Genomic DNA, 27,332 nt, shown 5'->3' with positions numbered 1-27,332 from the left:
ACTTCATTGATTCCCGAAACTGGCAATTGGTGAAGAATGCAGTGTAAACAATGAGATAAAATAGTAAAATGGCAGAGAAGTATTTTCAGAATTACTGGAGTTCTTTTTCCATTCTATTTACTCTAAGACTGAGGCCAGTGAGAGCCAAGTCACAAACAAATCACTGTAGTTAGCTAATCTTTTGAATATGTCTCCAGATGCCTATTGATGTGACAACAAATGTGAGGTAATTAAACACAAATTTAACTTCTGAGTTTCCAACCTTTTTTGGTTTTACTGAAGGGTCAGCTATAGACAAAACTGAAATGAGATACAACTGTACAGTTAAGAGAATAAATACAAATATTTAATTTTAGGCACATCTGAAAATTCTGCAATATCATTAGCTTTCCCATTTTTGTTATTATTACTTACCCGTGTTTTCTTTTCTCAGGTGGAATGTTTTTGGCTACTGGGAGTACAGATCACATCATTAGGGTTTATTTCTTTGGATCAGGTCAGCCAGAGAAGATATCAGAGTTGGAGTTTCATACTGTAAATACTTTATTAAAATTACATATGTATTTGATTTAAATAATGATTTTGTTTAGTTTGGAATCACTTTTGATAATTTTTTTTTTTTTTTTGCATAGGACAAAGTTGACAGCATTCAGTTTTCTAATAGTAGTAGCAGGTAAGCAAAACATTTATTTATTCACAGCTAGTCTTTTGACTTGGAAATTTGTAAATATCAGCTTCTTGATGTAGTTAGAAAAAACTAAGTTTACTATATGAACCTCAACACAGAAAACATCTGTAAGTTGTTTTAAATAATGTCTTTCAGCTTTACACCAGTCTTCATTGCAATGAATTGTGTCAACTAAGGAATGTAGAAATATATATTTTTTTTACTTAATATGCATATATATTCTCAGTTTGTTCAATACCTTTCTGTTTAGCTACCCTTTATAAATGCATCATTGAAATTCTGGATTTTGAATGTGAAGAATGCTAAAGAACATACCTCAGTTTATTGTCAAATTTCTGATATTTCATTCAAATGATGCTGTAACATAAACTTTTATTGCGAAGCAAGCAGTTGGAAAGCAAGCTGCATTGTGTTCCTCTGTCCACCTCTTTCTCTTCCTTCTGACCCCCCAAAAAGTTGAAGAAAAGGTGGGGAAGAAGCTCAAGCTTGTTTGCAGCTGTTCAGAGGCAGTTGTTCAAATAAGTATTGTGATAGATTTTGTGTGTTATAAATTGAGACTCAGCTTTCAGTTCTTCTTGCACTTCAGTTTTTTCACCTCTTAAATTACTTCCGCAGCTTTACATGCAGTGATAGGTGAGTTACAGTGTTACAGTGCTTGCTGGGCTCTTAAGTCCCAATGGCAGAGCAGTGTGGTAGCTCTGCAAGGTGCACTATGGATCCAAGTGCTATTAGTCTCTAAGGGGCTCGTATTAGGGAAGAAAATTCCACCTTTTGCAGGCCTTTAAATATTTACTGGTCCATTAAGTGTGTTTTCACCTCAGCCTGGTAGTACAGCATTCTTACAATATTTGGACTCCGTATACTTCAGCTTACTTTTCTGAGTTGTGAGTTGTCTAGCTTCCACCTCTTTCTGTGCAATGGTCTTCATTATCTAATTTACTTTTTTCCCCTTTTCTTAGATTTGTGAGTGGAAGCCGTGATGGAACAGCACGAATCTGGCAATTTAAGCGAAGGGAATGGAAAAGCATTTTGTTAGATATGGCTACTCGCCCATCAGGGTAAGTAATATCAAATATTCTGTTACCCCGTAGATACTTGAACTCTGTTGATTTTTGTTTGCTGACATATTGGGGAAAAAAAAAAGCCCCCTGTAATGATTATGGATTAAATGTGCAGTATGCTTGTCTAGCTCTTGAAGTCCAATGAAAACAAATATTTAACTACATATTTAACTGTGGAAATTAGTTTGTCCCGATAATAGCTCCATTAGTACATTGGTTAGATTAAGAGAGTAGAAGATACACAAGACACGTTGAAGGCTAAACTCACGCTTTTTACGTAGGCTTCTGGACCAAGAAAACCAAGTTATATCTCTTACTGAGATTTCTTGCATTCTAGTGATATTTAAAAGTTATTGTGGAATCTACATGTCCAGAAAAGGGGTTTTGAGTTCTTTCATACCATGTGCCAGAGCAAATAAGTTACCTGCCATGTAATGGGTTCTCACTTGGCTGGAATAATCTGAGAATTCACAAAGCTTTGTAGGTATGGAAAACTTCTGTACAGTAGACTAAGTGATTAAAAAGACTTAAGATGGAGACTTTGTAGAATATAATTATTTTTGCACGGAGGAAACATTTTCCAACATTAGATTATTAGAAAGATTTACAGTGATTTAATGGGTAAATCTTTTCCATAAACTTATCATATTGAGTGGTTTCAAAGAGTTTATTGAATAAGAATATATATATATATTCAAAAGTAATTCCATGAAAAGACATCTGAAAGACTAAGAGAGGGGTGGAAGAGATGGCTAAATGAGCTCTTATAATTTACTTAAAAGTTTGGATCAGAGGGTATCTTGTTATGGGCAGGCACAATAAAACATGAGTATAAAACTTTTGGATGAAAGTCTGTTGTACGTTACTACTCGAAAATGAAGTCTGAGTTATTTTTCCTTCAAAATGTAGCCTATAAAAATTATTGGTTTTAACTGATCCTGGAAAAAATAGCAATGGGTTCTTTTTTCATTATGGTCAAAATGCAGAACTTCTTAGAGAAACTGAACTGCTTGCTTCAGCCTTGTAGTTGAATTCTCATTTGTCTCTTTTGATTAGGAGAGTAACGTGCAATTCTGCACTTGGTGATGTGATCTTTTTTTGCATAAGCACAATTTTATCAGAAGTAATGAAATTGGTGCACTGAAAGGAAAGAAAGAATTCAGCCTATAAGACGATTCATGTGTTCTGCATTGTATCTAGAAAGGAATCTAGCTATAGTGGCATGTCGTACTTTTGAACTGTACACTATTTATAATTAGATCATGTGTTGTATTTCAATGCAGGGTGTGCTGAAAGTAATGCCTCCTATTTATTTCCGTGAAAACTACAGCTGATACAAAGAGCACAATAACACTTTGAAAAAGCAAATTCTCAGCTACAAAGCACTCATTTCAACATACTCACTGCTATTAGCTGTGCATTTTTGCCAGCGATGAGCAAGAGCCTGCACACTGTGCTTTTAAAAATCTGCACCTATGGTGGTGACCCATCGTAGTAGCTGAAACACATTACACACCACCTCACTGTGCTCACATCCACTGTTTGGTCTCCATCAGTGTTCAACAAAAGTCAGTGAGTGCCAGTGGGTACAATTGTTTTCTGCATGGAGGAAGTCAATTACACACTTTTGCTTCATCTGCACTTCCATGTCAGGTGCTGTGCTGTCAGACTGCCCATCAGCTGCCTTCTGTCAAATCTGTCGTGGAGCAACAAAATGGAACAGAATATTGACAGGAAGGTTCAATCTCTACTGCAGTACCACTGACATCTACCAAATTATTAAAATAGGAGGCATTACTTTCAGAGCTTCCCTTGCAAATGGAAGATTCTATATTTTTTGTCCACTTTATTTGTTTGAATTTGGATTACATTTCAGGAGGCTAGTGTTCCATTTTTATAAGGATAAAAAAAGAAAATGCATGCAAGAGTAAGTGCAACATGCTGATAGTAAAGTGTTATAAGTGTGGTGATGTTATACTCTAAGTTCCCTGAGAATTTTAACTCATTTGAAAGTATGAGAATACTTCTTTCTGTGTTTATAAGTACTTAACACTGATATTCTCCAGGCTAAATTACTGTTCGCTACTTGACTAGTTTGGATTTTTGTTCTTCAGCTACCTCAACAACTGCTATGGAATTAAACTGTATTTTGGTATATATAATGTAGTTTTTAAAATATTGAGAGGACTCTGTAGTCTTTGTTTAAGGACTGATAGCTCTTTTTCCGATTGTGTGTATTGAAAAATGGGTAGCATCTCATATTGCCATGTTCTTGAAGAATTAACACTGATATTCTCAATAATAAAGTAATACACAGGTGTATAATCATTTGTTATGGACAGAATGTTTTTTAGCAGACTGGAATTGCTTTGAAGCTCTTCTTGTTCTTTTGCTTTAGACAAACTCTACAAGGTGTAGAAGATAAAATTACAAAACTGAAAGTGACCATGGTGGCGTGGGACCGCCATGACAATTCTGTTATAACTGCTGTCAATAACATGACACTGAAAGTTTGGAATTCTTTCACTGGCCAGCTCATTCATATTCTCATGGTAAGGTGCTCTACCTTGATTTAGCAATCTGAAATGCAGACTTCATGTGTATGTAATCAAAATTCTTCTTCACTCATTTTTCTCTGCAGCTTTAGCAAATGTATTTACATGATTCAAGTGCAGTTAAGATATCTCAGCTGGTTTGTAGAAAATAAAGCTTAAAAGTTGCAAATTGCCATTATTGTTGAGATGTCTGGAACTAATTTTTTACTTTTTTCTTATAATGCTATCTTGAAAGGAGAGAAGTTGTTTCTTTTGACGTTTGTTTAGTTAGGCAGATATTTGAAATACAGTTAATAGAGTTATGCTGATTAAACACAGACATTTGTTACTGCAATCTCAACATTCCATGAATGCGAAAAAGCAGTCTTCTAAAGAAAATAAAGTTTTTTGCTGATGGCTTTTACTTATTTTAGTTGAGAAAATAGGTAACTGTGAGATGAGAATGTTTTAAGCAGGGTTGATATTAACTCTGGAGGTGTAATTATCTAACTGTAGTATTACAGTTGATTCTTGACTGATTCTAAATTAAATTTCTAATTAAACCATACCTAAGCAAATTGAAGTCTACTAAGCATTAAAACAAAAAATATCAAATTTGAACTCTGGTCTTTTAAAATCATGATGAAAGTTGTGGGACAAATTTGTTCTGAAGCTGTCATGCTTGACATACTTATTAAAAATCTAAAATTGCAACTGCATAGAGAAGAGAATAGTATGTAGATACAAAAAAAAAAAAACAACAAAAGACAACAGACTGTAGTCAAAGTAATTACCACATGCTGAACATTTTCATAGATTAACGATGTAGTTGTTTGCGTTACCATATTGAATGGTGTTTGAGATAATCCACTAGTTCATCTTGCTATGTCTTTAATTTCAGGGCCATGAAGATGAAGTGTTTGTACTTGAACCTCATCCATTTGATCCAAGAGTTCTCTTCTCTGCTGGACATGACGGGAATGTCATAGTTTGGGATTTGGCAAGAGGGGTCAAAATCCGGTCTTACTTCAACATGGTAATTATAATGCTTTATGCAGATATGCCAATGCAGCCTTTCTAAACTTTTTGCTTTTAATGCATTTTTGTGTAGGCCATCTTGAAGCATGCATTTGTAATATATAGGCCAAGGTCCTGCATCCAGGAAAGTTGAGAGAAATTTCTGATTGGTGTAGTGGGACAAATACTGAATTTGTAAAATCTGAGAAGTCTTCTGGCTGTATTCCGTAGTGTCATTTTTCAACGTGCTTCATCCACGAGAAATTGGAATGCTAGTTTACATTGTCAGAGACACATAGAAGAGACAGGGTGACAGAAGCCCTCCTGTAGTACTCTATCTCCTGCCTGGGAAACCAAGATAAAACCACATTTATTTTTTTGTGTTCCTAATTCTTAATCTGGCTAAAACTCTTCAGGAGTCACCTGATCTCATACAATGTTGTATGCTGCCTCAGCTCTGATTGAATACAATCAGCCTTTCTGTGTAGAGCTCCTCCACATGCAGGTTTCAATTATGATCTGTTCTGCATTATGCTAGTTCTTCTGGAAGATGGATGTAACAGGTATTTCTTTCTGCTTCTTGGTATTAAGTAGGTCTTTATGTGTCATATTCTTCAAAAAGGTATAGTGTTATGCAATCCAGACCTTGCCTACTAGTTGAGAAAATTTGTAGAATGTTGTAGAATAAGCTTCATCCAGCTTTCAGCTGTAGTGGAATGACAGTTTTAGAAACCAGCATAAGGATCATCTGAAGAAGAGATCTGGCATAGATACACTGGTTATAAAAAAAAAAAAAAAAGAAAAAGATAAACCAGCCAACCAAACAAAAGAACAAAAATCAGACATTTGGAAATGGACTCTGAACCCAGAGAAAGTTTTGACATGTTCAGAGTACAGAACAGTTCACAGAGAAGAAATTCTACTGAAATCTGTGGGAGAACCTAGACTCCTACAGCAATAACTTATGTATTGTTCTTTTCACATGGATGTCTGTAACTGAATTTAAGAGGGAACCCAGTCAATTGGAGCTATGAGTACGTACCTTTGTTCCTCACTGCTGTTCACTCTTACCAGAGTTGCATGTCCTCACTGCATTGTTAGGATACCTTTCCACTACTACTTATAGCAGATGGATGATGGTTCTCATGCATTTTTAAGTTTAGTGCAGGCTGAGTTCATTTGCTGCGTGTAAGACGAGTCCATTCAGGAGCTGTCAGAATTTAAATTATAGATGCCTGGGACTTTGGGCAACCCTTTGAAAAAACTGAAATGTATGAATCAAGGGTGAGAAGAGGCACAAACACTGAAAAAGATTGAAAATCTCATTTGAAAATCTTCAGAGTTGTAAAGAAATGTATAGATAATCAGAAGCTCTTAGCAGCTGATAATACATGCTTTGTGTTGGAAATAAATGTGGTAATGTCTGCCTGTTGAGTGAGGTGAGGGAAACTGTAAATCTGGCATTCAGTTTCACTCAAAGATATGTGAGGCAGGTATCCTCTACAGTGAGAGGTATCTCTACAGTGTCTGTATGTTTCACCTGTGTTCTCTGTCTGATACTTCAAAAGACAAGAGTGGTAATTGGAATGTTTTTTAGATTACAGGGGAAAGGTGCTCCTACAGTGTGAAATTGGATTATTGTTACAGAGCTGCAGCTGTTAAATGTTTTGGTTTACTAAGGTACTGCACAAATGAGCAGAGCTGCCAGTCTTTTCCCAGTTTCCTAACCAATGTGTCAACTGGGAACATCATTATATTAGCCACTATTAAATTATTCTGATAACTGCTGTAACATTCATGGGCTTGTTCACTTTGTCATCTCATACTTCCGGAAAACAGAAGGGGATGGGAACGCTTTTACAGATTGGGTTATCTTGAATCAGATGGGGAATATAAATTAAAAGAACCAAACCTGAAATTTGAATGACATGAGGTATCTACTTTGCCGTTCAAGAACCTCACATCATTGCCTTGCAAAACTGTCAGTAGTAATATAACTAATGCTGCCTGTCTTTTTCATGGCAAAAATTCCCGTAAAAATTGCAGACCTTGGGGACATTGGTTGAATTAGAAAAATCTTAGGTGATTATTAGTGATAATCAGTCCATTCATGTATTCCCTTCCTAGGTGGAATGCTTGTTATACCTAAAACATGTCAAATCCCTAAAGTGAAACTGGGTATTTATTAAGCTCTCCCCAGTCTGAATTCTTTCATTCTCAGCATCAAAAATCAAAGCTTGAGTCAGTTTGAAACTTAATTCCTTTTATCCAGTTAGTGAATGTGAAATTGCAAATCCCCTAGCAGCCAGATAATTTTTTTTGTTCTGTGTTGAAGGCTCAAAAACTTTGATTCCTCTACTTGTTGCAGACAGATGTCACTTGGAGACTGAGTGTCATGCAGAACATTCTCTTTGAGTTTGTTGTTTTTTTTTTTAATTAACTTTGAATTTGCTATTAAGTTAGTTAGCACAATCACAACTGAATTTGAAACACCATTGGTTTCTGCCAGATTTTAGTCTTTTTTAATTAATGATAGAGCTTGATCCCATAGGTGACTATCTACACATATGGGCTTACTCTCTGTAAGTATGTATATAATTTATATATTCCATGTTTTCGTTTGTACTCTCCACTGTGATGATAGATTTTTGTGTAGGTCTTAATTGCACAGCTTGATGTTTTAGTTCATGATCATACACTGCTGGCTTAGCTTAAAGACTTTGGTTGGCTAGACTCAAGAAATTTATTCCCTATCCTACCCCAAATAGTGAAATTTGCCGTAGGAATGTCAAAACTGAGATGTCTAAAGCTCTTTTAAACAATTTTGAGATTCAGCAAATAAATATTGGAGTGTATTTGAACATGCAAATACAACCATTTATTGTTGTTTGTAGCCTGTGTAATACATTTGCCATTCTTAATTTAATACAGCTGCTATTGTAAAATGTGTTGTGTATTTTGGTCATTCCTTTTTTCAAGGAATGAACTGAGTTTGTGGTTTTGGTGATGGAATACTGGGGTAATTTCATGGGTTGTAACTTGCTTGTATAGATGAGCATTTAGAAGACTTGCAAAGAAACCCAGGGTAATAAACCTTAAGTGATTGCTACTGCTTAGTTTTAGAGCTTATATGTTTCAAAAAAACAGTGTTTTTGCTACCGAAGGACAGCACAAACCTAGTAAATGTTGGCTCATTACCCAGGTTCACTGAATGACTTGACAGTCTTGGCACCTGAACTCTTGGAGAGTATGGTTGTTAATCTCCAAAGTGGAATGCAATCACCCAGAACATCTTCAATGTACTGAACAGTATGTTAGATTTCAATGTCTTAGTGGACACAGGCAAAAAAAAATGCTGAATGGTAAGCTGTCTTGTCAGAGCTAGTTGGTGATGGAGGGCAAAGAGATGCATTTGAATTGCCAATTCTTATTCCAGTCTGCAGTGTGGCATTTGAGTCCCTTGTGTGGTAAGGCAGATTCTCAAAAACAGGAATTAAGACATGGCTAGGAGTTGTATTCAGCTCTTTGCTACTGCCTATTAGTTAAATACTCAGCTAGGAAACAGAACACTTAATTTCTGTTTACTTCTTGGATGGCAAGGTGTTCAATTCAATGCCCATTACTTACTCAGGAGGTTGTCTCATCTGTGAATTTCTAGAATGGACTTTTTCCCCCAACATACTCTTGAAGTTGTGCTGCTACAGAAAGGTGTGAATCTTGAATCTGAAGTATGTTGGTTTGGGTACATCTGTTCTAGGTAAATTGAAACCTTTGGCTCCAAGCTTTGTAAAAGCTTGAATTTGCAAGATTAGTGCTCTGTTAGGCCATTTAAAAAATAATAATAAAATGTGTTCACCACTCAATTGTCATAGTGCCCATTTTCTTTCGGATGTCCTTCCTCACTGAGTTACTTTTTATTCTACTTAAGAGTTTTGGTTTATTAGTATTTGGTTCCAGTATTGTCACTTGAATGGTGTGTGCTGTAACTTGGCCTAATACTTAAAATTCCCATAGGCCTTAACAAAAGTTTCTCAGTTCTAAGAATGTTTGATGGGACAGAAAACTACAGGAACTTGAGAGTCTTCCAGATCAAAAAGGAGGTACTTAATCACATTGGGAAGAGGCAAAAGTCTTGGTTGGTTTGGATTGTTTTTTGTTGGTATTATAATCACACATAAAGTGTTTGAGTTTGACTCCAAATATCTTTGTGGTATTGGAGTCATGCCCTCGATTTTTTTTTCTTTGATTTCTGTGACTTCCCTTCTGCAATAACTGACAGGGCTGAGGTCTGCTGGCTCAGACTGCTTGCAGCAAGCTTTCCTTCTGTCTGGAGCTTTAATGAGTAGGTTTCTCCTGCAGAAAGGCAAATACTACTTGTGTCACGAATGGGCTGCCCAGGAGAAGTATGTTTAAAGGAAAAAAATTTTCCCTAGACTATTTTAGGATATGTACTGAAAGGCCTTTCACTTTGTTGTGTGGGGTTATTTTTTGTTTTTGTGTTTGGTTAATAATTTGGTTTGCAGCATAGCCTAACAGTTGCAGGAACATATGGTGACTGCCATTACTTGCAAGTATGCAGCTGAGAATATGATAACTGTAATACAGTAGCAAGAATGAAGGACTAGGGATGGGTGGGAATTTTCCCAATCTTTGTTAACTGTAGAACTTTTTATTTTTATTTTTGCACTGTTAGCTTCAAATATAATTGCTTGAATCAGATACTCAATTAAATATTGTAAGTAGGCATTGCAATTATTGTAAGCTTTTTATATTGGTTAACAGAGTCTTTCTGACTTTATGTTTAAAATAAAAGCTTTATGCTTAAAATAAAGAAAAACTGCTTTGTGTAAAGTAGAAATTAATAAGCAGGAAAGTAGGAGTACTAATACCTATATTTAAAAAACAAAAAGGTTCTCCTGATATATTAAAAACCAAAAACTACAACAACAACCCACTCCAAAAACACCAAGCAAGACCAACCAACATCTTAGGTGATGAGATATTGTTCTTCGGACTTCCTGGATTGACTCCTTGCGAGTTGAATCTTGGAGAAGTTAGGCTCTGTACAGCCATTAGTAGGCTTCTTTACATCTCATGTTATGCACATGCCTCAGGAGCTCCTGTGTGCTTGAACTTGTTAGTTTCAGACATTTGCTTGTAATCATAAAGTTCTACTCCTAACGCTTGTGAAGAATTCATTTGGATCAATTCCTGTTTCTACCTTAGCTTTAAGACCTCTGAGCACTGTTGTGCTTTTTGGGACATTCTGGGTAAATGATATTTCTGGAAACTACTTTGAATTGAGTTCAGAGGTGGCCTTCATATTCTGAAGAATGCTTTGAAATACTGATACTGAAAGAATGTTTTTACAGTCTTGTATTAAATTGACAAATCTGAATACTTCAAAATCTTCCTGCCTTTGTGCTTTTTTCCAACTTGCTGACAAGCCGAACCACCTTAGCTTATGATGCTTAAAGGTCACACTGTGTGTCTTCAGCTGTTGTGGGTTTGCTGATTCCAAAGAATTACATGAGTGTACTTCAGAAATGCACTAACTGTAAACTAATGATTAGAAGCAACTTTGATTCTTTTTAGAGGGAGAAAAAGAAATCCTCTCCCTCTCCTGTATCCTCAGCCTCAGTTACACTGCAAAAGAAAAACTTTAATCTCTCCATGAAATGTGATTGTTCTCTCTGACTGCATGTTGCTTCCCCTGGAAACCAGATTGATACTTGAAGAATAATGGATGATTTCTTACAGTGCCCTAACTGTTACTGCTCGAGTGGGTGTTAGTCATTCTTCTACCCTCTGTCCTGCTTTATGGAAACCAGCAGAAAAAACCTTCAGAATTGCAAAGCCCTGGGGGAATGCTGACCTCCCTATTGCATCAGTATTGGACAAAGTAATAGGATATTCTATAACAGTTCTTTGCTGTCTCTGAAAAACACCAGTCCAAAGCATAAGACAGATCTGCTTTTTCATTGAGACCTACAATGACAGCATTATCTTTGATAGCTGTAGCTTCTGTAAGGTAGAATGAGGCATTCTGCAGAACACATGAAAACTTGTGTTTGTGGAGGTCGGGGGCAGAAGTGGCATTTTCAGCTTGTGCTTATTTTCACTTAAATCTTTGTACAAAGATCCTAGCTGTTCTCTCTCATTCCAGGTGCATTGCTGTGGGAAGCTCATGGCGAGCTCTCCCAAACTTTCATCCAAAATGTTACTTACTTTATGTAAATTGCAATTGTATCTAGAACTAGGATTTCTTGTCACTTGCTTGTGTTCAGCATGCTTACCAATTAGCAACAGATGATGAAGCTTAAACCTTAAATATGAACTTTTAAAAAAGCAAAGCAAGGTCTTAGTCTTTCATGTTAATTTTGCAGAATGTTAAATAGCTTATTCAAAGATTAGGCTAGTGTGAAGCATGTAGTTTCTTCTGTCTGTATGGAAAACAATGCATTAAAATGAGTACAGTGTTGACCTGAATTGAAAAGTGTTCATTAGCTAACAAGTTTAAGCTTTTTGCAGTTGCAGTTTTAATGTTAGTAATATGGGATTTTCATCCTATCTATACAAAATTGTCAGCTCAGAAGCAAATTCCTTGAGATTTTAGACTGAAGTTCAAATTTATCTGCATAAATATAACACTTTTATTTATTTATTTTTTAAGTGTTTAAAAATAACTGGGGATGAAACTTTCATCCTTGGAGTTTAGAGGTTAAAGGGCATCCTGCTGTAACATGAAATAAATATTTATAGACCTTTTGAGCACTATGCGTCATTCTGACTTTGCATTCTGTTGCTGCATCAGAACTTAAATATAATTTGCCTTCCTGAGTGCGTTGGTGGGAAACAGCAGCTCTGAAGCTCCTCGTGCTTATCTTGGATGTTGTGCTTATGTGCTTGGTTGGGATTAGAAAGGTATTGCAGAAGTTGGTAAACACACTTCTGGGATGGGAGGGTGGATGGAACCACAAACCTGAAGGCTTATTATTTTGAACTAGTATAAAAACATGAATGAAATGGTGAACCTTATAACTATTGAATTCTTTGGGTTATGACCTCTTTTGTAAAGTGTTTAGTGTTGTGCACTGTCTTACCAAGTTGACAGAAGCTTGGACTGGCTTGTCTAGTTGAAACCTCAATTTCAATGTAAAATCATATTCAGCTTCATTTTTTTTTGACGAAGAAATATATATTGTTACTTTCAATGTAATTATCACTTAAAATTGTTTTTAAAAATGTCTTTACATTCATGTCAAATATTCATGAAGCTAAGAGGTAATAGAAATAGAAGTCTGGATGCATTTTTTAAATTATGTGCTGCATTGATTATCTGAAGAAAAATGCTTTGCTTCAGTAGATCTGTGTCTGCAGTTGAGAAGATGATAATCTAGCGTCTGCTTTTTACACTTAGAGAATCAAAGCATTATTAAGTTTTTTAAGCACAGTGCAAAACTTAGGTAGAAACGTTTCAGAAAGGTTGTCTGAGGACACACAGCTGTTCATTGGTACCTGATATACTTATTACTTTGCTGCAATAGCTTCTGTTAGACTGTGTTCTAACTTCTTATGCAGTAGGTAGGTAACGCTGTTGCATGATTGCAGTAGTAAGATTTGTTTCTGGATATTGACAAACTTAATTCTAAGTCCCTTGGTTTTCTGACTAGTCTTAAAATTTAGATCCAACTCTATGAAAAAATGTATCTCTTCAGTCCTTTGTTTTCTTTCTAAGGTTGCTTGTTTCTTGAGAAGCCTTGGGCTGAAGAAACAAAAAGCCAGATTTTGTGTTTTGAAGATGATCTCTGAAATTGTTTTATTTCATTTGATTGTCTTTAAAAGCACTTGGGCAAGTAGAATCAGCAAGCAGGTGTTACATACTTTGTAAAGCCACTCTCTCCTGGTTATGTGAGGATGACAATAGAATAGCTCTTAATGTGCTGCTGCAGTATCAGATGATATCATAATGAAACAGGTTGTACTTCTACAAATGCAGACAAAAAATTAGCAAATGTAATGATGATATTAAAGCAGTAGTTGTATTTAATTGTTATATAATGCAGCTATCAAATAGTTGTGTTACATGCTTGTTGTTGAAATTGCAAATATGTACTGTCACTCAGTGGGACAGCTTCAAGCAGATGATACGTTCTTAATGGTTTTGCTTTACTCTTACTGTATGAAGTTACTGTTGTGAATAGATTCCTTTTTATAGCCAGGAATTATTTAATATGTGCAGACCTGTTAATGCAAATAAATGCTTTATGTTTTAGATACAAAAATTCAAAATCATATGGACATTGAGAAATAAGGATATGATTGCTGGAGCTAATGTCTGAGGTTTTGTTTTTGTACCTACAGCTAGCTGATACGTAATTAATGTAAACTTGTCTGGTATTCCTGATTCAGAGCATTTCTTTCCAAGTGTAAGATTTGTAAGATAGATGGTAAGCATATTGCAAGGCCTTTCTTTCAAGCTTTTACATTTTCCCAACCTTGCAACATATACCGTATCATCTGGAAGATTTTAGTAGAAACTCTCACTTAGCTTTGATGCCTGGATGTATTGTGAATCTATGTGAAGCTGTGAACAGTGACTTAAAAGAGTTATGCACAAAACTTGATCAAGCATCCCATAAGAATGTTACTGTTTTACACAGTGGAAACCGTTGAGGGTGTAATTGTAACCCTCCTTAGAGTAACTGGAGAGCCTGCCGCACTGCTGGATGGAGGGATACTTTTTCCCTCTCCCCAGTCTGTGTCTTTTTTCTCCTTACACATCTTAGTTTTTATTTAAAAAAAAAAAAAAAAAAAAAGTGAGGGAAAATTGGGAACTGGCGTGGAGGTGATTGTAGTAATATATTTCATAATGGAGATGTCCAGTTTTTGTGAATTTCACCAGACTCCCTCTCCCCATCCCCCAGTGATGATTTAAATATTTAATTACAACTTAATCCTTACTTTTTTTCTAGAATTTACTGTGTCAGTGTTATAACAGCATCAACTGATTGAGATCAAAGGGGTTTCTTCCTGCAAGCTGTCAATCAAGCAGAGACTACCAAGTAGCAATTCTTTTTTTTGTTTTTGCATGCTCCTCCTTCAGGGAGCTGATTGTTGGCTCTGTCCTTCGTTTTTAAATGAATACTTCATAACAGGCAATGACTATGCTGTGCCTCCTTATGTCTGTTTAGCAGTCTTTTTCGTACCTTTTCTTCTGAGGTCTAGTCATTAGTTGAACTCTTAGTGAGCAACTTCATCTTCTCAGAGAAGTGTATTCTTTCACTGATCTGTTTTCTTATGTTCTCACGCTGCTTTTATTTTCGGTGCAATCTGATAAACTGAAGGCCCAACAGCATTATCATATCAGTTACAACATTGTTTCCTTTCCATTAATCAGTAAGCCTGAATTGCCTGCCTAGGTCTTGTTGGCAGATTCCCGATGAGATTTAGCCTAAATGGCATACTAAAAAGTTGTAGTCCCTCAGAAGCATGGCATGGAAGATCAGATTTCATTCAGGACAGCTCAACAGAGTTCTCTCTGCATCGATTGTTTCTGCCGTATGAGGTGATTCTTTTGGATTAATATCTGGGAAGGCAAGCCACTTGCTCATATGGACAAACTATTGTAATCTCCAGCATTAGTGGAGATTTAAAGACCATTTATTTTGTATGTAGTGGCCTTCATAATGTCTGAAGAAAATTCCTGTTTTACTGGGATAATATAGATTTTTGTAGTCTTGGACCTCATCTGAAACACAGAATGACTTAAAATAAGATTTTGAATTGGTCAGTTGTAGTCTTACTGAAATCTTTTTGAAAGGTTTCACCTTTGAGTAGTATGTACGGACATATAAAGGATCTGGAAGAGTAAAGACTTCATCATGCTCTGTTAATTTGGGGAAAAACAAACAAACAACAACAACAACAAAAAAAGCAAAAAGAAATACAGTACTGAGTTTGCAGAGTATTTAGTAACAAAAAAGAAATTGTAAATACTTCTTGGAGATTTATCTAAGTTCCAGCACCCATGGGTGATCTGTAAGATATTTTAATGGACTTGGTAAGAAGTCTGATATTTTTTTAGCTTACCACAGATCAGAGATTGCTCCTTAGAGCAAAAGAGAACCTAAATATGCAAGGGGAGACTTCCCAAATAGCTCGAGATTGACTTGATTTAAGCAGCTGTAATATAGTGTCAACACTTATAAAAGAGCCTATTTGCTTTAATAACAATTAATTATCTTTGCTTTTTATTGGTATTTTTAGAAAGTTGTTCTGGCATATTGTTGTTGTGATTGGAAGAATCTAAATTTTAGTTCTCAAATTTGAATGTTGCTTGTAATTGGTTTTCAATTGTACCCAAACATTCTAGCAGGCTTGCAGTCTTCCTGCTAAAGAATTCTGAATATGTGTTCTCTTTCCTTAGTGTCTGTGCTAAGAGACTGAGCTCTGAGGTTTTCCATTCTCACAATAAGTGAAAACATTTCTCTGTAGCTGTTGCAGTTGGAATTTGCTTCTCTTGAGTATGAGAAGCAAAAATTATTTGTATTCCTTTAGAAGAGTTCTTTTGTCTTACTGCCTACTTGTCTAGCCGTGTGTGAGCTTTTTCTTTCTTGTCTGGATGTACCTCTGGTGTGCTTTAGGATTATAGTTTTCTTTTTGTTGTTGCATCATATGTAATGCCTTGCAGTCAGTGATCTTTCTTCCTGTGTTTCCTACTAATTGCCTCAGTCTCTTAATGTGAAGGAAAATATCTACCTCAGGCTAGAGAAGACTTAGTTCACTGACTTAAAATGATGCTCATGACTTGTGTTGGAAGATGAGATGGAATTGCATAGGTAGAAGTGCATGGGCAGAGTTCTGTTAGAAAACTATTTCTAATAATCTTACTACGTTCATGGCCTACTGCATTTTTTTCTTGTTGACTTCTAATTGCTTCAGCTGCTGTGTCCCACATCTGTTCTTAGTGGTTGATTTGCTAATGTTCATTTCATCAACAGTTTTTTTTTTCTGTAATCACTAATAGAAATACCTGGATGGAGGGACTTTGCTGTTTGCATTCTTTTAGCTCTGTGCGTCTTTTTCAAAACGAAAAACTGTTATCTATTCTTAGTAACTACTGCACAGTTCTCCTACCAATCACAATTTCTTCCATTTGAATTAAGTGCCATGTCATGTGACAGTGCTGTGCCTGTGAAATCCAGCTAGGTTTTGTGTTTGTTTTCTGTTTTTGTTTGTTTTTAAATAAATGAATTATATTTTCTTGGCATACAGAATCAGTTAATTTAATGAAGGAAGTCTGCTAAGTTTTCTGGTAACCTCTACTGCTTCTTTAGGAGGAAGTTCTTCACTTAGAGAGTGGTGACGCACTGGAACAGGTTGCCCAAGGAGGTTGTGGATGCCCCATCCCTGGAGGCATTCAAAGCCAGGCTGGATGTGGCTCTGGGCAGCCTGGTCTGCTGGTTGGCGACCCTGCACATAGCAGGCGGGTTGAAACTCAATGATCATTGTGGTCCTGTTCAGCCCAGGCCATTCTGTGATTCTGTGATTTCTACCGCATGTGCTGTGTGTTCCTTAAAAACTAGCTTCTAAGTCTTTCGTACTAACTATTGATAATGGGTCAAAAAAGCTCCATCTTCTCTCTTTTTCTAGATACTTCTCCATTTTTGAAACAAGAAACTACTTTGAGGATCTAAGATGTTTCTTTATACTGTAGTTTCACGACTATTATCTCTGGTTTAAGAACAACAAACTCTTTTGAACCAAGAGGAAAAGAATAGCTTTCCATTTTCATTCTTAATCAACATTCCTCTCTTTGACATTCTGATGTCCTTCTGTTTCCTTGCAAATGAAAACGCAGGCAAACGGCATAATTCTCGGAGTTGTTGATAATAAAAGTAATCTTACCTTATTCTTCTTTGTATGCGCCTGAATTTCTTCCTTGTTTGTAACTGAAGAATCTTTGCTACTTGCTTTGCTAACAAGTGTCTTAATGTGCTGACTTATTGGCAGTCCTCACACTGTATGGGCAGCTCTTAATTAACCAGTGTGCTTTTTTGTTCTCATGAGTGGTGTCTTCTCCCTGCCACGGATATCCTCTCATTCAGCAAGGAAAGGTTTTAAAAAGGAAAAAAACATTTCACTTTGTTTGGGATGCAGTCTTCAGACAGTACTTGTACCTTTGACTTAAAAGGGATGGAGTGAGGAAGGCTTCCTTTTTGCTCAGTCCTACATTTAGCTTGCCAAAGTCAGAACTTCATTGATTTATTTCGGCTTTACCTTTTGCAACTTAACATTTAGTTTCTGTTCCAGGTGACCAAATCCTGTGTTAACTTTATTATTAAAGGAATTCCATTGTGAAGTGTAATTTATTAAAATATTTTTATGTGTGTGTATATATATATGTATATACACTAGATATCACACTCTGGCAGGCTTTGCCAATTGCTTTTAATAGCAATTGTGCCTTGGAAGCTTATCACTAAGAGTAATTTTTTGTTCTTGTAATATTAAAGGTCTTAATTTCCAAGTAGTGGTACACCACACTTGAGGGGTTGTACTAAACAATCCTAGTTCTGTCCTTTTATAAGCATGTTTTACACCAGATTCTGACCATATTTACAGTGAAACTGTTTAATCTGTACTAATTACTGAGTAAGTAAATGACTGTATTTTCTTTCTTATATAAAGGAATGTCTTCCAAATAATGTTTCACTCATGAATTTCATACATGAAATTTCTTGAAAATGGTCCTTCTAAGCCATTTCTTGCTGGGAAGAATTAAAAGTAGAAAACAATCTAAGATCCGGATTTATTTTCCTTCTATTTTTAAGTAATAGTAAATAAGTAAAAAACCCTCCCCCCCTCAGTAGTTAGCAAGTAGTTCGTCCCTAGTCATGCTTTGTTTTCCTTGTGAAACAAAGTCTTCGATTCTTGGGCTCTATGGGAGGACCTTGGAATTCTGTTTGTGAAGAACTTGAATGTTAGGAGGCTTGATACTTTTATATTTCTTTTGTTGGGGTAAGGCAGTCAGCAGTCTCTTATGTATGTACTTCTTTTTGAGATTTTTCCTATACATCTGTAAAGCTTGCACTTGGGATGTTCCTTCTCCTTTTTATCTGCCTCTCCATACCGTCTCCCTTGAATAAGATGAGCTTTCTGTATGCAAAAAGCAGCACAAAGTTGTAATTTTGCCTTGTTGTTGGATCTTGCTTAGCCTGGAGTAATTCTGCGTTCTTAGCTGTTGCAATGTTAGTGCCACTCACTTGAAGCTCTGTTTTTGTTTTCCATCTTTGTCTGTAGGATACTTCTATTAAGAATTTGTTCCTTCTGGAGTAATGGGCAAAATAGAACATAAAACTTGAATTGATTTATGTTCCTTTTATCCCAATCCAGAAACTTTTATGGAGAGTACTGGTAGTAGGAAAGACCTTGGTCAAATGATTGAAGCCCTGGTCATAGGTGTAGCAGCCTTTACTGTCGGGAGGGTGTGCAGGGGAGCAGGAATGCTGCAGGACTATGGGCAAAAGAAATGGACTTCTTGCCTTAGTCTCAGTCTGCAATTTAGTGAAGGCACTGCCTGCTTCACAGGATTTTTGAGGCTTAGTTCATTAACTTTGGAAGTAATGCTGATGGCCTCTGGAAGGTGCTGTTGAAGTATATAGTGCTTCTGCGTGCAGGCTGAATACTGTTGTTTGTTCTGGCAGTACATAGGCCCTCCACAGCTAGGGAAAGAATTACTTTTTTTTTTCTTTTTTTTTTTTCTTTTTTTTTTTTTTTTCTTTAAAGAAAATGCAGAAGTCCTTTACTGGGGAGAATAGAAAGGGGCTTTCTGAAGAGGTGCTGAAGACGTGAAAATTCAGAGTGGTGATTGGTCACCTCTGCTTGATTGACAGGTTGCAGGGAAAAACAAAAACCCATTTGTTCTGGCTTAAAGGAACTGGAAAACAGAAAATGAGTATCAGGTAAAAATTCCTTTTTTAAAATCTTTGCAGTTCTCCTTTTAAAAAGTGGAGTTTTTACAAAAATCAAAACCTCCCCCACTCCGATAAATTAGGAGTAGGAATTACAGAAAGAGGCAGTCGCTGAGTTGTGTAATGTGGGTTGTCAATGTCAGTGTGTTTTGTAGTGGGCAGGTGTCCTGAAGCACCACAGCAGCCATTGCTATGGGCTAGCTTAGCAAAGAGGCAGAGGATTGAAACGGTGTAGTGACTAAAGCCCTGAACTGGACCCAGCTCTCTGTTTAGGTTTATTAGCAGGACATTCAAAGGGGAAGCTTTTATTTTCACTTCCTGTACTGTGCCTGCTTTGTGGATTAAGTCTGTCAGTTTCTACTACTATCAATTTGGCATCTTTCATGAGCATTACTCTAAAAATCCAATGGAAAGCAAATAGCCAAAAAAGTAAGCTGTTTTAAAGGAACTTCCATCTAGCAGTACACTACCTTGCAGATTTTATATAAATTTCAACATCAGCATCACAGTTTTGCTAATCATAATTGACAACAATTTGTTTCTGGTAACTTAATCATTTTGTATATTGATGTATTTCAGATTGAAGGACAAGGACATGGTGCAGTTTTTGACTGCAAGTGCTCTCCTGATGGGCAGCATTTTGCATGTACTGATTCTCACGGTCACCTTCTGATTTTTGGCTTTGGTTCCAGTAGCAAATATGACAAGGTACAGTACAAGATATGTGTCAAAATGTTTATCTTTTTTGAATGTGTTTATACAAACCTTGTTACAGCTTCAGCTCAAGAGAGTGCATCGTTAACTCATTTTTCAGTTATGAATGTGTGACTCCTGTTGTTAACACTGTTTTCTTTCACTGTCTTTTGTTTTCAACTACAGATACATGCTGTCAAGCATGTTTTATTTGCATGGGAAATTACAAGTAAAAATAAAAAATCAGCTGGTCACTCTCTGCTCAGTGAAATTAGCGAGGTTACCGGTGTCCTTTTGGATCCACGTGAATAAAGGGTAGTGGAATTGGAAATAGTTAGATATTTTGCTTTAAGTATTTTTCTTGTTTCTAAGATGAAAAATGTGGGGAGGTGTAATAGAACCAACTCCTGGTATCTGTATTGAAGCACTGCATAGCCTGAGTGACAATTATGTTACTGCAAATGTATTATATATTCTAGCTTAAAAAAAGAAATTGTCTGCTGTGTTTCTGCTGTCAAGGAATGCCATGGTGCTTACATGGCAATGCTCTACCATTACTGTGTGATTAAAACATTACATCTTTATTCTAAGACTATACTCAGCATTATTCTAAGTGCAGGTGCCTTGCAGCAGACCCTCATGACTGTAAATAATTGGTGGCGGTTTGTTTTTCCCTGTTGATGAGCATGTCCTTTGAGTTGTGTAGGTTACTAGTTAGGAGTCCTACTTAAGAGTTTTTCTTTTATCACCCAGAAACGAGGTGATGTCTCTTTCCTTTTCTATGCTTAAACAGAGATATCTGTCCCAAGGTTTTCATATATGCACCTGGTATCTAGTACTTACAGGTTGTTGAAATGCTAGCTTCTGGATTTTGCTTTCTACTTGTGGATCTTTTGACTCAGACTGGCCTTAAAAGCACCATGTCAAATATTAGTGAAGAGGGGCCTGAAGAAGAGATAACAAAAGCAGTTTTAATCTTTGTCATACAAACAACTGCAATTATTTATTTTGTGTTCTAGCTCTTATTTTGACGTCAGTTACAGCAGCATCGTGTGCTAGAATATTTTATGATTATGTTTCTCAACTATAACTTGAAGCACTTATTTGGAGGCTAGCAACTGTAACCGTTACTATGGCTCAATCCACCAGAGCATTTTCCCTTTCATTTCAGGGAAGACAAACAGGAGCAGAGTTACCACAGGCAAGGAAAACTGGCATTATCAGATCAGTTTTCAGGTCCTTCTGTCTTTCAGTGTTCTTATTCTTCTAAACTTTAAATCCTGATGTGATTATTGTCACTGTGTTTATTAATTAGTCTTTTTCTCTCCAATCATTTTGGTGGTGCGTAATCCCCTGAAACTCATAAATGTTGGAAATGAAGTGTGAGCAAAAAGCAATTGTTGTCTTTGCTGTGGTGGACCAAGAGTCTCTGTTACGTAACTGTCTGAAAATATTCCTTGTGAGGGATTTGACGTGTTTGAAGAAAAACAATTTTCACACCTTGAATATTACAGACCTTTTGGTCTTAGGAATTTTATCTGCAGTCTGCAAGAAAAGATTGTTCAAAAATTTGAAGTTATTTGTGATTTAAAATTGTTCTCTTCAGCTGCTACTGTTGTAATCCTGTCATTACTGACCACAGAAGAAATGGAAACACAGGATTTGCATCTCCATCTTAAATGTCAGCTTAGAAGTTACAGACCTCTTTCATTTCTTGTTCCGATTCTTCTTTTATTTTTGTCTTCCTGCCTTATGGAGCGAAGTGAATATATATTGGTAGGTGCTGGGGATTTGGTGCTCTGTTTTTTTGATGCCCCACCTCTCAGCTCCTTGTTTTTTGTTGATTTAATTGGGTGCTGGTTTTAGTCTGATTTCCCAGATATCGTGTGAGAATAAGTGCTAGTAGGAAGTACAGGGTTGGTTTTATTTGTTTGTTTTGTTGGTTTGTTTTTTTTTGTTGTTTGTTTGTTTTGCTTAAAAATGGTTTCCATGCATCTTAGGGAATGATTTTTTACAGGATGGAGAAGCATGATAACCAGTTCTGCACTCTTACCTTTGAGAGATCTGTTCAGGGCAATGATTCTAGCTGAAATCTTGTCAGCTTTGCTATGAGCAGGCTTTTGATTTTCAAAAAGGGACTATGCTTATTGTTCACTTTTGGCTCCTTTAGGATTTGATCCATTTAATGGAACTTGAGCCAATTTCATATCAATTCTTTGAATTTCTGACTGCGTGAAGATCATCAGGGATGAGCTGAGCTCCCAGATGAGCCCATGCACACTTCTGAAGTTCTTGCATAGATAGAAACTTCACTAGAGAGGAATAATGAACCTAAAGATGCAGTACTTCCATGTTGATTGCTCAAACCACAGTTCTTTGTTTCTCACTGGCAGCTCTTGTGTGATGCATAGGTGCAGTAATGAAAAAATCTCTGCATTTGTGTATGTGTACCCATCTGGAGAAACTGAACATTCGGCATGTGTGTTGTGTAGTTACCAAAGAATTAACTCTTGTACAGCTCCGGCCCTGTGGAAAGTTTTCTCACCTGAAGCAAGTAGCATGAAATTCAAAGGACTTGTATGTCCTAATGGTGGTATAATCTTGTGTGTGTGTGTATGTATGTATGAATTTAATCTCTAAAAGTTTATCAGGAAGCAGATCTGTTCGTTAATACTTCTGTTTGACTGCTGGACATGTTAGCAAATGAATGTAGCCATTTGAGATTCCCTAAATTCTTCTGATTTTTCTCTGGACCCAAACTAGCCTGAATATAAGATCATTCTTGAAGTTCCAATAGGTGCTTTGAGGAGTTCTGTCCAAACCCAGGCACTGAGCCTGGGTTTTGGGTGCTGTTCTTACCATGGAGTAAAAAATTGTTTACTCTCTGCCATATCTGATTGCATTGCAGAATACAAATTAAAGGTAATGGTGAAGAGGTCCCTTATGATCTTGTGTCAGAGATCATGAGGATATGCTGTGAGGATGCTGGATGTGAGAGGAAGAATTTCCAGATCTCCACTTGGTCATGAAGTTTTTTAAGCTTGGGATGTGGACAGCACTATACAACCAAATAAAACACGTTAGAGTCCATCAGCATAGTAAAGCACATTAAAGTTCACAATCTGAACAATCTTACCATTGGAATCTTTCTTAGTGTGGGAAATACTTAATAGGAAAATTTGTAGTAGGTGAAAGTAGTATTCTACAGTTACATTCTGGGCAAAATCCTCATAAAGGACCTATATCTTTATCATGTCGAGCTAGCTGCTGAGCTGAAGGAACAAAGTTGGTAAGCAAGCTTTGACTGTAATGCATCTTTCTCATTCAGCCTTTGTTAACAGAGGCACTGCTTACTTTCATCCAGGGCTTCTTATTGATGAGGGATGTTGCCTTGTCCATGTGTACTTTATAAGGGTTACCCTTTGAATCCTGAAGTAAATTTTTTTTTATTCTGTAGCTTTCCATGCATCTTTTGAATTTTCTTCCTGGTGTAACTTTCCTGAATTTGTGTGGGGTCCAGATCCCACATTTATTTTTTAAATTTGCATTGTGTACATGTAACTACTTTCTGATTCTGTAACTGACATGTTTGATTCTTTCCTCGTCTTCTTACATCCCCTCATTGAGAGTGTAGACCTCTGAACGTGATCTGTTCCAGATGCTCTAACATCTGCAATACTGATTTCTACATAACAAATTACAGGAAATTGTGTTATGAATTGTTCACGATAGAGCATATTCAGAAAACAGAATGTTTTCTACATGGGCACTCCTTTGACTGTGCTAAAATATCTGTCTTTTGACACCTAAGAGAGTTTTTTTTTTTCGGGTTCTCTATGCCTTCATTCATTTGCTCAGTTATTTTTATTCTGTGCTGGAAATCTTTTTATGAGTAAATCATGATTTTATGATTTTACTTCTACTTGTTAAAAGTTAAACTGAGTGAGCATTACCAAGAGGGTTGCTTGTCAGTAAGTAGTGCTGGAATGTGTAGTATATGTTGCCATTTGTCTTCTGTTCTCTTTTCTCCTTGTGATTCAGTGTCTTTCTGAATGCAATGTTGAGATATGTGTGCCAGTGAAAGGTGATTCCAAAAGCCTTTTTACATACTATTTGGACAACAGAATTCCGTTATCTGCAGTGTCTGTGGATTATCAACTAGAATAAATTATGAGCAAGTGGACTGAAATAATTTTGAAGTTGAAGATTTCAGCTTCAAATTAGCTTTATCTTAGCTACTGCAACTTTCTGATGTATTTTGTACTATGGTAAAAATTGTGAGTCTGACTTCTGGTGATAAAATATATGGAGTGATGCAATGTGATAAATATTTTCCTTATTCTCTTCTTCTTACACCAGAGTTCATAAGCCTATGGCATAGTTCACATTATCAGATACGTGTATGTGAAAATTTGTGACCTTTTTATTATGTCAATGCTGTGTTCCATCAAACATCTACAAGTATGTAAAAATTGCCCCATTTGTCTGTTCAAGTGCTCTCCATAATCAAACCTGCAATTTATTTTTTTTTTTGTGGTGAGTATATAGAAAGTGAATGCTGGAGGATAGTCACTTTTCCTCTGTAAGGTGAGATAAACAGAGCAGTCTTGCTTATGCTTATGATCACCAGTGACATTGATGAAAAGATTTTTGTCAGTATTTTCTTCAGTGTGTTTATTAGTAGTCTTTTTGAAAAAATACATATATGCATACACATATATATATATATATATTACAAAATGACTTTGTTTACAGATAGCAGATCAGATGTTCTTTCATAGTGATTATCGGCCCCTTATCCGTGATGCCAACAACTTTGTCCTGGATGAACAAACACAGCAGGCTCCACACCTTATGCCTCCCCCATTTTTGGTTGATGTGGATGGCAACCCGCATCCTGCAAGGTATCAAAGGCTGGTTCCTGGTCGTGAAAACTGCAGGGAGGAACAGCTTATTCCTCAGATGGGAGTGACATCTTCAGGTATGGAAAACTTCAATTTGGTACATTGTAGCATTTGTAGTTGCCTGTAGATGTTATACATTTTCCCTCTCATTATGTTCTTTTTCTTCATTTTTGGAAGTAGTAGTTCATATAACATTGAAAAATTGCATTGTTCTGGCACTGATTGCTTGTGACAGACAAATAATTGTTTGTCATCAATCAGATTAATACTACTTGATGCTACACTATGAGTTAGCTTGGAATTTGTTTCATTTTGAAAACAGCATGGTGTGGAATGAGGTTTCAGTTGATCCCCTTGGTTTAAGATATCCTACATCAGAAAGTCTAAAAGTCAGGTCTTCCTCCACAGATCAGTTGTGACAGGTAACACCTGAAAGAAGAGAAAAATACAGAACATACCAGTCTTTTTCCTCTGTAGATAAAGTCAGTCATTGTACTTGAACTTCAATTTGTTACGAGAACTCTCAAGTTTTGATAAGGATGGAAATTCTACATTTTTCTGAAGTCTTACAGCACGCATGTACTGTGCATGATGAACAGGAGTACTTTCAGTCTGTCACTGTGTAGAATGCTACCTAGATGTGGTCCATGTGGATGGAAATACGGGTGGAGAAAAGGAAGCAGTTTGGTTTTTTTCTTTTTTTAAGATCAGTTTGGGGTTATTTGTAGTATTTCCAACTGTTTTCATAAGACAGTATGTCTGCTTATGAGTTCACCGAGTAAGTCTGACTGCCTTGCTACACATGTCAGAGAATATCCAACTGTGGTTGTACCAGAGTTCACTCCATGATTTCAAACTTCTGCTGCTTCGGCAAAGTTGACTGCAACTAAACCAACTTAAAAACTGAGAACACTCTTAAATATTTATATTCTTACTGCATAGCATAATCAGTGTGGTTTCTTTCTTGCCACAGTCAAAGCTATGTATTTTGTAGCAAAATTGCTGTAATATTGAGTATTTCATCTTTCAAAGTTTATACCATGATATCTCTTTTGATGATACTTGGAAAACAGTTTCTGTAGCTTGTTTCTTTGAATACTTTTACCCCTCATTACGAAGTTTTGCAAGTTCTGCTTCTGTTGACAAGAATTGCCCAGGCTCCACCCCGCCGTGTGTTTAATTGAAGTTTTGAAGTGTTCTGTGATGCATTTGGGCAGGCTGAGCACACAGTTCACAGAACCACAGAATTCTAGGCATTAGAAAGGACTTCTGGAGATCATCTAGTCAACCCCCCTACTAAAGCATGTCACAGTAGGTCACACAGGAAAGTGTTCAGGTGGATTTTGAATATCACCAAAGAGGGACACTCCATGACCTTCTGGGCAGCTTGTTCCAGTGCTGTGTAACCTTTGGTTTACACTGATTAAAGGTAACAAAAGTTGTGTTAAGCTTCTGTATTTTGATTGCACTTGATCAAATTTAAACTTTTCTTGGAATTTGGGTCACCTTCACCCTGCTACAGGAAATTTAATGCAAGAACTTAAGAAAAAGTTATCCTATTTTACTAACAAGAACACCAAGGAAAAGACTATTAAAAATACGCTTAGGCAATACTTAATCGAATTATTGTGTACTGTACTTGTAAATTTGAAAGCCAAAAACTTAGATGAGCAGTTTGTGATACAAGGTTCTTTAATATTTGTGTGTTTTATTTCCACAGGATTGAATCAAGTCCTTAGCCAACAAGCAAACCAAGAAGTTAGCCCACTGGATAGCATGATTCAAAGACTTCAGCAAGAGCAAGATCAGAGACGTTCTGGGGAGGCAGGAACTAGTACTACCAGCAGGATAAACAGAGGTAAATTACACACCTGTGGTGAGGGTGTTCTGGTTTTCCAACTGAACCATCTGAAAGTTGGAAAAATGCTAATTGCATATCGTGTTGTATGATTTTGTTGAGCTACTAGAGAAGAAGTGCGGAATGATAGAACGTCATTCATTTTTCCTGTCTGTTGTTTTTCTACTTCTGCAAAACTTCATAATTCTTCACATGGCAAAACTGTCTTTGTTGTGTGAAGTTGTGTGCTCGCTCAGAGGATTTGCAGTGGCTGTGTTCCCTTAGGTGTAACTATTCTGCAGTTCAATCTGGAATTGCCCATCTTTTCGAAGGAAATCTGAATTGTCTCAAACAAGGAAACAGAAGGAAGAAAAAAGGAAAAGGTTACTTGTATCTCATAGTAGCTATTCCATATTTTAATGTAGATTACAGGGTAGATTTCAATGATTAAAAAAATAAACACATTAATAATAAAATAAAAGAATCTTGATTGATAATCCATCTGAATAAGCAAGAATAATGTGTGTGAATTGTGCAAAAATGCTTGAATCTTTGCTACGATTGTGGATGTTTGCAGGATGCTGCATGTGTAGAGTTTTTTGTTGTTGCTGTTATATTTAGG

General features: G+C 36.5%; 1 protein-coding gene across 4 annotated transcripts in view; it reads left to right on the top strand.

Moving 5' to 3' along the window:
- The window catches only part of LOC125688630 (pleckstrin homology domain interacting protein), a 99,939-nt gene that overhangs the window by 35,204 nt on the left and 37,403 nt on the right, over window positions 1-27,332 (top strand). For all 4 annotated transcript variants that reach the window (XM_048934848.1, XM_048934849.1, XM_048934847.1 and 1 more), the window contains 8 exons: window positions 434-534; window positions 633-673; window positions 1,648-1,746; window positions 4,148-4,301; window positions 5,185-5,319; window positions 19,856-19,984; window positions 24,725-24,950; window positions 26,594-26,731. In XM_048934848.1, the coding sequence (XP_048790805.1) occupies window positions 434-534; window positions 633-673; window positions 1,648-1,746; window positions 4,148-4,301; window positions 5,185-5,319; window positions 19,856-19,984; window positions 24,725-24,950; window positions 26,594-26,731 (1,023 nt within the window). The remainder of the gene's footprint in view (window positions 1-433; window positions 535-632; window positions 674-1,647; window positions 1,747-4,147; window positions 4,302-5,184; window positions 5,320-19,855; window positions 19,985-24,724; window positions 24,951-26,593; window positions 26,732-27,332) is intronic.

Source organism: Lagopus muta, chromosome 2, assembly GCF_023343835.1.
Source record: "Lagopus muta isolate bLagMut1 chromosome 2, bLagMut1 primary, whole genome shotgun sequence".
In the NCBI taxonomy this organism is placed as follows: Eukaryota; Metazoa; Chordata; class Aves; order Galliformes; family Phasianidae; genus Lagopus; species Lagopus muta.
This window is presented reverse-complemented; position numbering and strand designations above follow the sequence as displayed.